Source organism: Barbus barbus (genome assembly GCF_936440315.1).
Source record: "Barbus barbus genome assembly, chromosome: 5".
NCBI classification, from domain to species: domain Eukaryota; kingdom Metazoa; phylum Chordata; class Actinopteri; order Cypriniformes; family Cyprinidae; genus Barbus; species Barbus barbus.
The window spans coordinates 16,830,721-16,846,257 of NC_136733.1; the positions used below are offsets into that span (position 1 = coordinate 16,830,721).

At 37.0% G+C, this 15,537-nt stretch overlaps 1 protein-coding gene and 1 long non-coding RNA gene across 4 annotated transcripts in view; both read left to right on the forward strand.

Moving 5' to 3' along the window:
* The window catches only part of LOC306869181 (double C2-like domain-containing protein beta), a 132,162-nt gene extending 123,986 nt beyond the window's left edge, over positions 1 to 8,176 (forward strand). Inside the window, exons 8-10 of one of the 2 annotated variants that reach the window (XM_079415823.1) lie at positions 1,615 to 1,696; positions 1,784 to 1,880; positions 5,649 to 8,165. In XM_079415823.1, coding sequence (XP_079271949.1) covers positions 1,615 to 1,696; positions 1,784 to 1,880; positions 5,649 to 5,785 — 316 coding nt within the window. In that variant the 3' untranslated portion in view covers positions 5,786 to 8,165. Of the gene's footprint in view, positions 1 to 1,614; positions 1,697 to 1,783; positions 1,881 to 5,648 lie in introns of both variants that reach the window. The other variant, XM_079415824.1, reaches the window with a different exon arrangement.
* A 2,062-nt stretch (positions 8,177 to 10,238) lies between these two features.
* Positions 10,239 to 13,271, forward strand: LOC306869670. 2 transcript variants are annotated; one of them, XR_013784185.1, is made up of 9 exons: positions 10,239 to 10,307; positions 10,835 to 10,893; positions 11,107 to 11,154; positions 11,334 to 11,417; positions 11,700 to 11,763; positions 11,981 to 12,059; positions 12,595 to 12,663; positions 12,901 to 13,061; positions 13,183 to 13,271. It is a non-coding gene; the product is annotated as an uncharacterized lncRNA (long non-coding RNA). The 2 variants fall into 2 exon arrangements; XR_013784186.1 differs by having other exon boundaries at positions 12,901 to 12,948.
* Positions 13,272 to 15,537: the final 2,266 nt, after the last annotated feature.

Below are 15,537 nucleotides of genomic sequence, written 5' to 3' on the forward strand. Positions count from 1 at the left end.
AGCAGATGCAATGAGACTTGTTTTCCGGTCATGCGACATTCCACATAAAGCCTATCCCACAGAAATGAGCTATGAGCTTCTGAGCAAGGCACTTAACCCCAAATATCTAAGCGATTATCTCTGCAATAAATGTACCATTAAATCATTGTGGATAAGTCGCTTGCTAACTGATTTACCTACATTGTTGGATGTATGTATGTGCACATATATGTTTATAAGGAAATCCTTAGAACATCCATTCATCATGCCAAACACAAGCATCTAAACCATTAGTCAACGCTTAATATCAAAGCAGTTTTGTCATAAGCTTAGAATTGTGTCTTTGATGAGGAGAAATGCAAATGCATGTGCATTTTGAGGACTGGAATGTGTTGGGTGAAATGAAGCAGTGATCTCTGCATCAGCACACAGAGGGGATTAGAGCTCTCAACTCCCTCGCTTCCTGAGTCGAACGATTTATAGAGGGATTACAGCAGTGGGGCACTATGATTTATTTTCTTACATGTACAAACATTGGTCAATTTAACCAGCCTGGTTCTGACTTTACAAAAGCTTTGAATACTAAATTATTCATTTATCGTTTCAACAAACAGTGCATGTCTTGTGCATGTGTGTCATTAGTCTCCATCTGCAATTTTCAGATCATTCTGTCATTCCTGTTTTTCTTGCGTATCAACGCAAAGCAGTTTTCACTGCTGATTGATATCACTTGATGTTCTCCTTTTTGGGAAGTAAATGAAATTGATTTTTTCATTCATTTTACACTACAGGTGCATTTAGTCACTAGAAAAGCTGAATAAAATAGTTGTCCAGCAGCACCATTACAGGAGCAAATGTCATTCCCTGTCAAGAGAGCTCCAGGGAGACTGTTACAATTCAAGGGAAATTAGCCTTTTACAAGTTTCCTTTTTACTTTAAATGTCTACTGTCATTTCTGTACCATCCTGAACAAGACACTGTTTGAATCATTTCAGTTTTTACTCTGTTATTCAATTAATTCTGTTTGATTCGTAGATGGATAAAAATAAAGAATGCCATTCTACATAAATACCTAGGAAAATTATATTATTGCCTTTACAAAATAAGACACAGGCTGTGATTATTAGGCTGTTGGGTTCACTGCCTGGATCTTCTTTAATCATTCTATTGGCTGTCTGTTTGTCTGGTGGTCTTTGTAAAAGAGCAAGGGACCATCATTAAGAGGGCTTGCAGGAGTAGAGCCGCAATGAGACATTTAATGAGCTCGAAGTCAGCAGACAAGCGAAGTTGTTTAATCTTTTTTTTTTTTTTTTTTTTAGAATTTTTAAAGAATGCTCCAAGAGCAAATGGTGGAAATGTCCTGCAATGGACCTTGTTTATCCTTTCATGGCTGTTTCTTTCAGCCCTCCATGTTTTATATACAGGAGCTGCAATGCCCTCTGGTGGACATACTGACTTGTTGCATACAACAACACTATTCTGCATTTGTTTCAAATGTGCTCCCAGTTTTACGGCCTTTGCTAAGGTGCAATTATTTCAGAATTATTCATGTGCCAGAAAGAAGTCAACTTAAACTTTAGTGAAAGATCAAACTAAATGCATTTTTTCTCTCTCTATATCACCAATGTATTTCAGGTATCTCAAGCCAGATGAGAACAAAAAATCAAAGCACAAGACAGCTGTCAAAAAGAAGACCCTCAACCCTGAATTCAATGAAGTAAGATTAACCTGACCAATGCCTGATTTACAGACTCTGTACCTCACTTTGTTTTTATAAATGCTAATTCTATTCTCTCTATAACAGGAGTTTTTCTATGAGATCAAGTATGCTGACCTCAGCAAAAAGACCCTGGAGGTGACCGTTTGGGACTATGACATTGGCAAATCCAATGATTTCATTGGTAGGAACTATTTACACACGTTTAAATCTGTTTTTATCTCTTTATTTTTTATTATTATTTTATATAATTTTATTATTAGTCTATATTTTTTCATTTTTACTGTTCAATTTTCAATTTTACATCACCCCATACAAAATCATTTTACATTTCTTGTTGTAACTGTATAATTTTTATATTGGTTTATCAAATTATTCATAAACAAAATGAATAATTTATTTTCAAAGAACATTTAATGTAATTGTCTAATATAATTGACTATAATTAGACAGAAAACTCCAAGACAGCAACAAATTATTTTGCTATAAACAATTACATGAAAGAGAAACTATCAGAAAAAACATTACTGTTTTTTTCATACTTATGTCATGATAAATTTTGACAAAACCCTGCAACCCAACTGTCAGATTAAAAAGCTGAATTATCAACCAACCCCCGGTTTCACAGACAAGGCTTAAGACTAGTCCTAGACTAAAATGTAAATCTGAGCTGTTTCAACTGAAAGAAACTTGCACTGACTGATCTTAAAACATGTCATTGCCTTTGTTTTGTCTTAAGATGCACACCAGTAAAGTTTTTTTCTAAGGAATGTTTATTAAAATTACTTAAATATCCTTATTGAACTATGGCCTAATCCTGGCTTAGGCTAAACCCTGTCTGTGAAACTGGGCCCAAATGTAACAGAAAACCAAACGTTTAAGTTTGCAAAAAATGTGTCCATTAATCCAAAGTTGTAAGATGTTGACCCATTTGACCCACCCCTCTTTGTTGCTATGTCCAACAAGCCATGGCGCTCTCACAGCATACATTCTCACGCAGTAAAAAAAAATAAAAAATACATCATGGAGTAAAGAAGAAACTGACAACGCACCGACAGACAAGTCAGCAGATTACTTTAGGTATGAAACAAGGTCTCAGCTTTCAAATGTTGTCATTTTATAAGAAATTCAAACAATAAATACCATTTTGTGGCTCTTTAATGTGTCGTGACAGATCGCTGTAGCACCTGTTTAAATGGCAAATGAACTGATCATCTAGGGTGACCAGATTTTGCAAGGTTCAATACGGGACGTCGTGGTGACATATGACCACGATATAAGAAATTTTATTTAATGATATCTAAATTTTATATTACATACATACAGTGCCCTTCATAAGTATTGGAACAGTAAAGACAAAATTGCTTTGTTGGATGTGGAGTCAAGACATTTACAAATATGATTAAAAGATGAATATGAGACAAAACTACAGAATGTCACATTTTATTATTAGCCATTTCAACACATAACCATTATTATTATTATTATTACCAAATAAAAAGAACAGCACTTTTAGAGTTCATCCCACTCATTGATATGAGCATAAGTATTGGGACAGTTGAACATAAGGCAGATATAAAAGATTAAAAGCTATTATTTAGTTGCAGATCCCTTGCGCACAATCACAGCAGTGAGTCTGTGACCCATAGACATCACCAGACTCTTGGTCTCATCCTTTGAAATACTTTTCCCAGCCTTTAATGCAGCCAATTCCAATTGTTGCTTGTTTTGGGGAGTTTCTGCCTTTACTCTCCTCTTCAGCTGGAAATTCATGTTCAATCAGATTTAAATCTGGAGATTGACTTGGGCAATCTAAGACTTTCCATTTCTTTGCCCTTATAAATTCCTTGCCTGAACTGGCAGGGTGTTTTGGGTCATTGTCCTGATGCAATATGAAGCACTTCCCAATTAATCTGGTGGCATTTTCTTGAATATTGGTGGGCAAGATGGTTTTGCACCCTTCCAAATTCATTCTGCTTCTGTCATCATACATTAAGTCATCAGTAAAGTTGAGAGGGCCTGTTCCAGAGGCAGCCATGCATGCCCATGCCACGACACCACCTCCACCATGCTTTACAGATGAGGCTGTATGCTTGGGTTCATTGCAGTTCCCTTTTTTCTCCATTTTTGCTTTCCCATCACTTAGATAAAGGTTCATCTTTGTCTCATCGGTCCATAAACACAGTTCCAAAACTCTTCTGGCTCACCTTTGTGCTTTTTTGCAAACTCTAATCTTGCCTTTCTATTTTTGGTGCTGGTCAGAGGTTTGCATCTTGCTGTGTAGCATCTGTTATTCTGTGTCAAAGTCTCCTGAGGACAGTAGATTGTCAGAGCATCACCCCAGCTTTCTGAAAGTTGGTGATTTTACAGACACGTCTTTTAGGATTCATTTTTATCATCAACTTTTGATTTCTCCGTGCCCTTTGTTTTTGCTAGAGCTCTAACTGACTTCCTCTTTTCTTTTAGCATCCAAATTGCTTGCTTTTCTCTCAAAGTCAGCTCCCTCGTCTTCATCCTGGTTTGTGTGTGTCATCATCGAATGCAAGATTCAGAATACAGAAGTAATGGATATAACTGATACGACACATTCCCTGCTTTTAATATCTGAAGAATTAATGCAACAGGACACAGCTGATCACTTAGAAAGACCTGTGAGGCAACTGCTCCAATACTTATGCTCACATCAGATAGAGAGATGAAACTCTAAAAGTGCTGAACTTCTTAGCTGGTAAAACATCTATGTGTTGAATCACCCAATAATAAAATGTGACATTCTGTAGTTTTGTCTCATATTCATCTTTTAATCATATTTGTAAATGGCTTGACTCCACAGCCAACAGAGCAATTTTGTCTTTACTGTTCCAATACTTTTGGAGGGCACCATATATATATATATATATATATATATATATATATATATATATATATATATATATATATACACACACACACACCTACCTGTACATAGTAACTTTTATAACTATATAAAAATAAAGAAGCAAATTACAAACCAAAAGACAAATACAATAGATACAAATTAAATATACTTGTTTTTCTAATACAATGTTTAATATGTATACATGCATGTAACATCTTTTGTTGTTTGATTAACATTAATGAGACAGACAGGTATTTAATTAGGCTGCTGTCCCTTTAAGATCGAATGAATGTAATATACTGACACATATTCGGTTTTCACCAGCCATAACCGACTGTATTTATGTGAGATACTCCACGCGATGGACATTTTGTGTATTTAACTATTAAGGCGCAAGGAGAACTGATCACAGAGCTGGGATCACGCTTCTGTTGTGTCATTCTGCGTGATTCCGCCTGTCCCGCCTTCACTTACTGCAAGTTAATCGGATAACAAATTGTGATTGGATGGCAATTTTGTTCTATGACAAGCTTAGTTACTTTTGATGAGTCTGTTCTCACGTGATAGAACACTTCTATTACTCGCTCTGATCACCCAGTAGTAAAGAAATTTTGAAATACAGGACAAAACATGATTTGTTCAAAAGACACGACACCAAAAATAGAGCTGAAATACGGGACTTTCCCGGGAAAAACGGGACATCTGGTCACCCTACGATCATCTCTTCCTCTTTACTAGTTATAGCACAAAATAAACATGAATAAACATCAGAGGGTATCTTGTTTCAACCGTTGAAAGATGTCAACACACACAATTTTTCAAATTCAAGTCCACTGATGTTAATCTACTACCGTCTGGTTTGTTTGTCAGACAAAATGGCAGATTGGGCATTATGATTGGTCAGATCGCCTGTCAATCAAACTCCCTGCGAAGGGTCAACTGGGCAAGTTTTGTCAACTGGCCTGAAATTCCCTCCAGCAGATCATCTATATAGTTGAGGCCTGAGCCATGTGGGGGGAACCATTTACCTGGTTTTTTTTGCTGTCTTAATGAACATTTCCACCCTTTCTCCAGGTGGAGTCTCTTTAGGTATAAATGCCAATGGCGAGAGGCTAAAACACTGGTTTGACTGTCTGAAAAACAAGGACAAGAAAATCGAGCGCTGGCACACATTAACCAATGAACTCCCTGGTTCAGGGTACAATGACTGAGTGGCTCTCTTTCCAATGGATGCCCGTCCCTGTCCTACATGATGTCCATGTAAAGCCCAGCAGCCTGTGATGGATGGATCAACACTCCAACAGTCCACTGATTTAGAGATGGGTGCCAGTATCTGTTCCCACATAGCACACCTGCTCTATCTCTTGTACTTTTTCTGGTGTTGAGCTTGCAGTCTGATTGTGTGGCTTGATGTGGCTTTTGGGCTTATATAAGGGTATTTAATCACCCTGTGCTTGTACAACCTCATTGAAAATGGAGAGATGTTGTTCCAACAGCCAACAAGAGATCAGTTCCTGTTTTCAAATATTTAACCACACTCTACTGCTCTCTTTCTCCGTTCTCTTGAGGTTTTATGTGTATTCAAGAATCCTTGTTTACAGAAATTAGCTGTCAGTAAATGTAACATTATGTGTGTGCATCATGGGCAGCAAAGGGGCTCTGAAAATACACTTTCCAAAACAATATTGTTTACAGTCCAAAACCTTTCTTAAAGCCAGGGTATAAACTACACAATTGTATTTTACAGACAGATGATTGTGAAGATTGTATCGGTTGGTGGAAGTTAAAGAATTGTAGTTCTTACAATATCAACTCCCAACAAATTTGTTAAGAGTTTTACTTGCCCCTTCTCCTAGTTTGTCTACTTGATGGATGTAATTTACCTTTTAGTTTCAGTACTCTCACTGCAAATGAATAGTGTGCCATTGACATTAAGACAGCACACAGCAGTTTCAATAGCCATTTTTATAGAGAGAAAACAGTTTACACGAGAACACACACAAATGCAGAAAATGCTCTATTCTAGAAATTAATACTATGGATTGATTATTGATTTTTGGATTAAACACTGTGCCCAAGCCAAATTCATATATTGCATTAACTGCTTTTGCTCTAAATTTTTTTATTCTGTAAATCAAAAAAAAAAAGTGGACTGGACAAACTATTGTTTTGAGATTTATTAATGGCATGTTTATCTTATTCTTCCTTTGAGCATTTTAAAGATGACTAAATATATTTTTTTAATTAGTGTTAAAGTCATTTAACATGTTTATTTTAATTTTGTGGCATTGAATTATAACCAGTGTATAATTTTAAACGTTCTGTGTTATTGCATATTTAGCATGCCGTCAGTGGGTATCGTAGATATTAATACTGTATATTTAAGTTGGTTTGTTTTTACCTCATTACCAGACGGTTTTATTCACTAAGGTAAACTCTAGATTGAAGATGTTGGCCATTTATTAAACACATTAAAACTCCAAGAACTGTCTACAGCCCTACTATGTATGTTCAGCAACTGGGAAACCTTATCTCTCTGACACAGTTCATTGTGCAAGCCACTCCTGTGACATTTTTGTAATCTTTTTGCTTTTGTACACAAACTCTATGGCATAAAAATGCATGCAATGTTCTTGGGCTGTCATTAAAATAACTTTGCTTCATGTTTGATACTGCTGTTCTCCTCTGTAAAAAGAGAGGTCCTGCTCTTGGATGCTACAGGAATGTCAGCCTTCCTTCCGTTTTTGTATTTTTGAACGCTATCGCATTGCCTGTCAGTTTGCTCTATTGACTGGACATGTGACTGCATGTTACAAAAAATAAATCTTGTCTTGTTTTGATCATTTTAACTCTCAGGCAATTGTTTGCATATGATAGTGGTTCTCTGATGAAGTCAATATATTCCTCCTTCTGGTTCACCTTAATCTTGCACTGAATGGCCGAATTATCGTGCCTTTTCTTTTGTAACAATGTGTTTTTGCACCACTCACTTTACAGAGATTGAAGTTAGCTTTTAATATGGAAACAATACAATACATATGGCATAGTTTTATTCTAGTCTGTGTTACACTGTTAAAACATTGTCTCTTGGAATATGCCTCTTAAAGACACATTATGTGTATCCTTACACTTGTTGATGGCATGGGTGCAAGGCTGAGGTGGAGGATGCTTGTATAACTTCAGATTCTGGCATCTGGTAGTGTTAAACATTCAGACTAAAAAAGAAACCTATTGGCTTTGTTTGCTGCCTCACTCATTGTACATCTTAAATTGCTCGTGCGTTCTTTATTTAAATGCTTATTTAAACCATATTATAAAGATCTTTAACGTGTTTTATGTTCAATTTTGTGCACGTTTATGTTGTTAAAAGCCACCTGAAGTGAAAATATTGTAGAAATACAATTAAACCACTGAAACCATTAAGGGTTTAATTATAAAGTCATTATCAAGTGCTGTCAGACACCAGAATCTGTTGTTTACTTTCATTTTTGTCCCATTTCAAAACTGTTCAAGTATTATATCTAGAGTGTGTTTTTTTACTATGGCGAATGATATTTGCTATTTACATGTTCAGAACTGGAAACCCATATCAAATAAAGTAGAAAAATAAAATGAGTTCACCTCTTTTTGTCTTGGACATTAATATCAAACTGGAAGAAACATTTACCCTTGGAACTCTGCTTAAACTGAATATTGAATAAAAATGATTTAAAAAATAATGTTAGGAATCTTCATCATTTAATTAACCTATTTTAGCTGTGCCAAAAACATCTAAAAAAAACTTTACCTCTTCCTCCATTCTTTCTATAATAATGCTTTTAAAAATTGCAAATAACACCTTTTTGCATAAAAACATTTTATGATCTGGAAAAACTAATGCCAAAGAACTTTAACCTTTGTACTCTTTTAAAAGTACAGACACCTGCTGTTCCTTCTGGATTTCCTGCCATCTGTGCCCTGGTTCAACCACTGAGCCTAATAACTCAACAGCTCCACCATGTGTTGTAAGCCAAGTCTCTGAGCATCATCTATAGGCCTGTTGCTGAACCTGTCTCTTTGCTGTCATTTCAGAAAAGATTGAAATAAAATTGCTTTTAATACAGGTACAGTGATGCTTTTATATCCCTACAGATCCATAAGTAAGGGCACATCTGGCTTTCTCATGACCTTAAAACCTTCTGAAATTTCTTTGTAGACAATATAAATTGTGAATACATACAGTATGTCCAACAAAAAGTTAGAATTTAATTTACATTTGTTGAATCGGACGAGTTGAAAAAAAAAGAGCGATGGAAAAGTGCCTAGAATATGGGAACTGCCTTAAAGGGATAATCCACCCCAAAATAAAAATATTGCCATTAATCCCTTACCCCCATGTCGTTCCAAACCCGTAAAAGCTTTGGAACACAATTTAAGATATTTTGGCTGAAAACCGGGAGGCTTGTGACTGTCCCGTTGACTGCATAGTAAATTTCACTGTCAAGGTTATTTAACCATTAAAACAGAGTATAGAAAAATTTAAATGGAAAAAAATGAATTTGGAAATAAAACGGATTTCATCGGGCCCTATAATTATAATAATTTGTTTTTGTGGTAATAAAAATAGATGTAAGTGAAGAATAGCCTTTAAAATTATATTATTCTGAAATACTGGACAAAAAAAAAATGTGTGTCCAAACTTTTGAGAGATAAATCACTGTGTTTTTAACTCTTTGTGGCCATACCTCAAGATCCGATCCATTGCGGATACAGAACTTCACCATTTCAGGTTGATCGGTACACACCGCCTAATAAAGCAAATGAGGAAAGATGAGGCAGGCTTCGATGCTTATCATAGGAGCAACATTTACTTCACATGTCTGAGAAACCCTCACCACATGTAAGGGAGTTCGACCGTGAGCATCAAAAACATTAAAACTGACTCCAGCCTTCTTCCACGCCTCCATCTGTTCTGTGTCTCCAAGGAATGCAAAACTGAAAAGCACAATCCAAATTGAGGAGACTACAATTATTGCTATTAAAGTTAACATGTTCATCATGCAGACACCTTTTATCAAGTGTCCTCTTTTGTGAAATTAACTTCTATATAAAAACATAATCCCACTTACCAGCACATCTCAACCCCAAGTTCCTCTGAGGATTTTTCCAAACGTGCCCCTGCAGAAATTAACAGCTCCACCACCTCCAAACTCCTAGTGATTTAAAAGGTTAATCAGTAAACATGGGCATGCGACAGGGTTGGAAATTAACAGGAGATTGGGGCAAAAATATGAGCCTGCCTACAATTCCTGCCAGCCTGAGACTCGAACCCGCAACCTTTGGATTACGAGTCCGACTCTCTAACCATTAAGGCCACGACTTCCCCATGTATACAATTACAAAAAAGATGGACAACAGATTATTTTTCCGCTGAACAGAAGAATAATCAATATATAAATTAATTCTCTCAACACACTTTTAGCTGAAAATATACCATGTAAAACTATTAATGTAACATCGTTTACTGCATTATTTAAAATGTATTTTTCTCAAGTACTTCGTGCTTTAGTCAAGCTTAATATAAATAGATTTGTCGATTTTAATTGCTTAACGTTACCACAGAAACGCAGAGGAGAGCGCAGAGGCGTAAAATGTCGTAAAGTCAGATATAAAACGTGACGCTTTTCTTCCGGATATCCTTCTCAGCTTCAACCCGCCTGTGAATGGTCGTGAGGAAGGCTACCTTAAAACTAGGTAATTGTTATTTTAATATCTGTATGTGTTATTTCTGCGTTTCAGGTATCTAGTTTGTGTTCTCTTAAGTTTATGGTAACATTAGATAGGTTTGAAGTGAAGACTTTCTAATAGGTTCTAGCGAATAGTAGACGAGGTTACACCACGTGGTGAATATTCCTGCAGGCTCGTATGCATAGAGAAAAATACTGAACTAAAAAGTTATTTTCTCAGATAACTTTTGTAGTTAAGTGCATTAATTATCTTCCATTATATTGATCCATTGTGGGTGATTTGGTCTTTGTGGGAGACACGTGTTTGAAGATTTATTGGATCTCGTAGATTGCCAAGCAGATCATCACAATAGGAATTTCTCAAATAGGCAAATTCCTTTATCGACTTGGCTAGAACAACACCAGGTTTGCTTTCATCATTGTAGCATCGTTACAGTGATGACAATGAGACCTGGTATATTCCCAATCCCAGCATGTTTGTACTGCTGTAATTTGGGACGATATCAAGACTGATGTTCTTTTGTCTCCCAACAGGGAATTTTTAGGCATCTCCATGTTGTTTGACGTGTGTAGTAACCAACATATGCTGTATGGTAAGTGGTTTGGATCTGTTTTTAGAAAATAAGTGCACAGTACTAGTCACGGCCTAGCCATAATGGGTTTAGGAACTAGTGCAGTGCAAAAATTACAATTCCCTTCTCTCGCAACTCACTGTTGTGGCCACCAAATAACAGTGCTACTATTGAGAAGAGACATTTTGCCACAGAAAATGGTGCTTGTTTTTAATAAAATGTGTGTGCTTTCAGGTTTCGGATGACATTAATGGTCCTCCTGTGAACGGACTGGGCAATCGGGTAAGAATTTATTGGGATAATGATGAATTACTAGAGTTTTGTCATGATGATTGGCATTAATGTTCAACTGCTCTTATTAGCCATGAAAGAGGATGTGCCTTTCTGAACACTCAAACTCCCTTTCATTTTGCTGAAGTCTAGACGTGCTATTCTTTTCTCATGTTTCCCTCTAATTTCAGGCTCCAGAACACAATGTGGGTGAATAATCCTGTGAATCGATGCATAAAATGCCTAATTTGTACCTGAGGAAGCTTGTCCTAATGGTAAATGTTACTTTTTTAGAATTTTTCCATATGATGATAATGCATTTTGGGAAACTGATTTTATTAAAGTGAGGTCTATCCCGACTTGCCCCTCTCAGTAGAGCGTAGTCGTTGGAAACGCCTCAGAGATAAAGTCTGTAGTATTACTTTACCCATGTCGCTAATATCATTAGCTTTGTGGGAAAATTCTGCAGTACATTAAATGAGTTTAAAACATGTACCTTAATTTGTAAGGCATAGCAAAGAGCAAACCTCTCACTACTGTAAATTTCCACTCTGTAGGTGTGATCTGAAGGATGTCCACTAGAAGGCGCAGCACTCTTTTTGGTATTTGGAAGTGTATTAGGTTTGTATTAAAATGGCTTATTATAAATAACATTAGTCAGCACTGTTGGTATCTGCATCCAGTTGTATGTCTGACTGGAATGTTCAAATGCCAGTGCTAGAGAACCTCGGCACCCGCTCTAATTGGACCTTATGTTTGTTGTTGGGTCCTGATGGTGGTCGAGACAAGGCCTCATCCTGAGTTCTCAATCTCACTTCTGTAAATTTCCACTTTGCAGGTGTGATCTGAAGGATGTCCACTAGAAGGCACACTACCCTTTTTTTTTTTTTTTTTTGGTGACTGGCGGTGTATTAGAGGTTTGTAATGTTAAAGTGGTTTATTATAAATAACATTAGTCAGCACTGTTGGTATCTGCATCCAGTTGTATGTCTGACTGGAATGTTCAAATGCCAGTGCTAGAGAACCTCGGCACCCGCTCTAATTGGACCTTATGTTTGTTTGTTGGGTCCTGATGGTGGTCGAGACACAGCCTCATCCTGAGTTTATAAGTGCTGCTTAATTAGTATGTAAAGATGGTTGAACTACAGTATTTGTAGTGTCTGATAATTTTGGTTTTACTTAAACTAATCAAGCAGCCCAAGCTGTTTTTGGTGTAAACCTTCCAGCATAGCCTCTGTAGTGCAGTGCGGAATGGGTCTGTCACTGGTGTGCTTTGCATTCTCCCACTTACTCAACATGCCTCAACCCTTTACAACCCCCTGCAGTCATCCAAGATGCTCTCCGGGGAGGTTAACGACACACTGCGACTTGCTCCTTTTAGAAGCCTTGTGACATTGTTTCAATAGCTCTGTGGGTCTTGATAATCCTGACGTGTTCGTGTTGTGTCCACAGGTCCCATATGACTAGATTGAAGAATGAATGTTGGCAGCTGATCGTTCTCACAGTACTGCAGGATGAAAAGTAAGGCGTCTGTTCTTGAATGTTGCCTAGTTGCATGTACGTGATAAATTTGGTCATATACCAAGGCTTTTAGGATACGTGGTTCCTGACTTGCTGTGGACATGACCAAAAATTAAAACCCATCCTAATGAGTCACTTCAGTTGTACTTCTGTTGGGATTTATTAGGAACATTTCCTTAAATGCACTTAAACTCAAAATGGGAGGTTGTACATGTTTAATTGTTTATGCTGTTACAGGTTTGGTGTTGGAGTGACTGGTTTTCCAAGCCAGACTTTTCTTGGAAGGTGAGAGCTGTTCCACATCTCTGGATCACTTTCAAAGGGGGTCAGCCACTACTTTTCACTGGTGACCCTTAACGCCGTGATCCTACATCAGTGCCCTATGAGATGTTTTGCAGGTTTTTTGCGAAAATAAACTACTTGCTGTCTTTAGGGCAACACCTGATTCACTTAAAGCAATATCACTGTCATACTGTATTGGCACTTTCAATAAGAATGCAATTTCCTTGTCTTTAACAGTTGGTGCTGGTGAGGAGATCATACTGCAAGAAATCTGTAGAGCTTCTGCTTTGGAGTTGTGTAGTTTTCAATAAATTAAGTATAAAATATCTGTGGTTAAAGGTTTTTTTTTTTTCAAAAAGGGTGACGAACCAATGTGAAATCCCAAATATCTCCTAACATGTAAGTGTACAGTTTCTGTGAGAATATAATTTAGCTGTTAAACTACAGTTTTCTCATGACTAGAGTTCACCTTAGAGGATAACATTAAGATTTGAAGTCTCAACGCCACATAGCCAGTGTCATGCTGGTAGGAGACTGGTTCTCAGGGCTTCATGTGGGTCATGGGGTTCAGATTAAAGGATTCTCTCTGCAGAACGCAGCTTTTAGTGCTCCACTTCTGCTTTGACAAGCTGCCTTCGAGTGTGTAACTAAGCCTTTTTGTGAGTGCTCGAATGTTCTGTTGCAGTGTTTGCTCTTTGGGGAAAGTCTTAGTGTAAGTTTTCAGCTGAGCATTTTGTTCATAAAGTGTCTGGTTAAGAAAGCTAAATTGTTCAGGCCAAGCAACAGAATGGACTTTTTGTTTGTTTTAAGATGTTAACTTTTACGAGCAGTTTTATTCATGGATTAACTTCATATGCAAACAGTCAAGCTTTTGTCTTCAATGACAAAGGCATAAAACATCCTTGAGATGGGAGATGTGATGTTAGGGTTCTTTTAGCTTTTTTTTTTTTTTTTTTTATTATTATAAAGGGTATTACAGAAGAGAAATACTCAGTTTTTGGCTATGAAACTAAAGATTCTCTGTTCAAAATACTGTTTCTTTAGTTTTACATATTTAAAAACATTAAGTACAGACATGCATGATATTTAAAAAGTCAAAGTCCAAAGCTTACCACTCAATGTTTTGAGTGGTAATGCTGAAAGGAATAGCCTCTAAAGAGGAGTGCTGTCCTTTTGAACTGAACAATGCCTGTCCCTGTGAGAGATCAGAGTGTCCCAGGGATCTTATCACAGCTGCACACAAAGAATGCTTGTTGTTTTATGACGCTCTGCAGCACCGGCCCTGGTTACCAATAGACAGCACTTGTGAATTATTAAACTTCTGCCTCCTTGTATTAGATTATGCACTCTGGGCCAGGACTGGGTCAATTAATGGTTAGGATGAATATTACATGTACAAATTATTTACTGCTTTCTTACTGTATGTATTTGTTTTTTTTCCCTGTCCCATGTTTTAAAATTTCATCCGGTTTCATTCCACTTCTAATCTTTAATCTTGAAAAAGGAACAAAAGTTCAGACTAATTTTATTTTTTGGTTTAGATAAAGACAGAAAAGATTGATATTGATTGAATCCCCCATCACATCTTTTACACAGCGAATTATAAGCAAGATTTTGTTTAGGCTCAAGAAAAGGCCACATAATTTATATAATCTAGCATGTTATTGGTTTAACTGGGTCACCCTCAGTCTTGGAAACTTGACCATTTTTAATGCTAAAATACTATTTTAATACAACTTTTTTTAAGAAAAAAAATCTTAAAGTATGTTTTCTATGTGGTGGGTAAAATCATAATTTATATTGTCCCAGGCCCTGTGATGGAGGTATAAGGTCAGCTATATTGCAATGGGTCCCAATCCTGGAGGCACCCCAACACTGCACATTTTGCATGTCTCCTTAAACACCTGAATCAGGTCAACAGCTCATTAGTAGATACTCCAAGACTTGAAATTGGTGCATCAGAGAAAGGAAACATGTAAAATGAGCGTTCTGTTGGGGTGCCTCCAGGACCAGGGTTGGGAAACCCTGATCTATTGAATAACCCACTCATTGGTCTTGGGCAGGGGTGTCCAAACTTGGTCCTAGAGGGCCGGTGTCCTGCAGAGTTTAGCTCCAACCCTAATTAAACACACCGGAAGCAGCTAATCAAGCTCTTACTAGGCATACTAGAAGCTTCAATGCAGGAGTGTTGAGGCAAGTTGGAGCTAAACTCTGCAGAACACCGGCCCTCCAGGACCGAGTTTGGACACCCCTGGTCTTGGGGGAGAGGATGCCCATCAATAACAATTTTGTTGTGTAAATGTCAGCGGTGGCCATATGCCAAAATATTAGACAAGTTCAATGCCCAGCACATTTTTAAGCCAATTTTCAATGCCCCTGTTTTAAAGAAACTATTTGCTAATTTTAATTTAGTTTTAAAGACACTCCTGAAATTTTGTCACATATTTTGAGTTTATATTTTAAAAAGTAAGGAAAATAAATAAATGCATAGCATCTTACGCAAATATATTTTTATTAAAAAATTAACTTTGTATAGCTGAACTACATTTCCCAACATGCACTTCCTGTATAGTTCCTCCCGCCCCCTTTTTT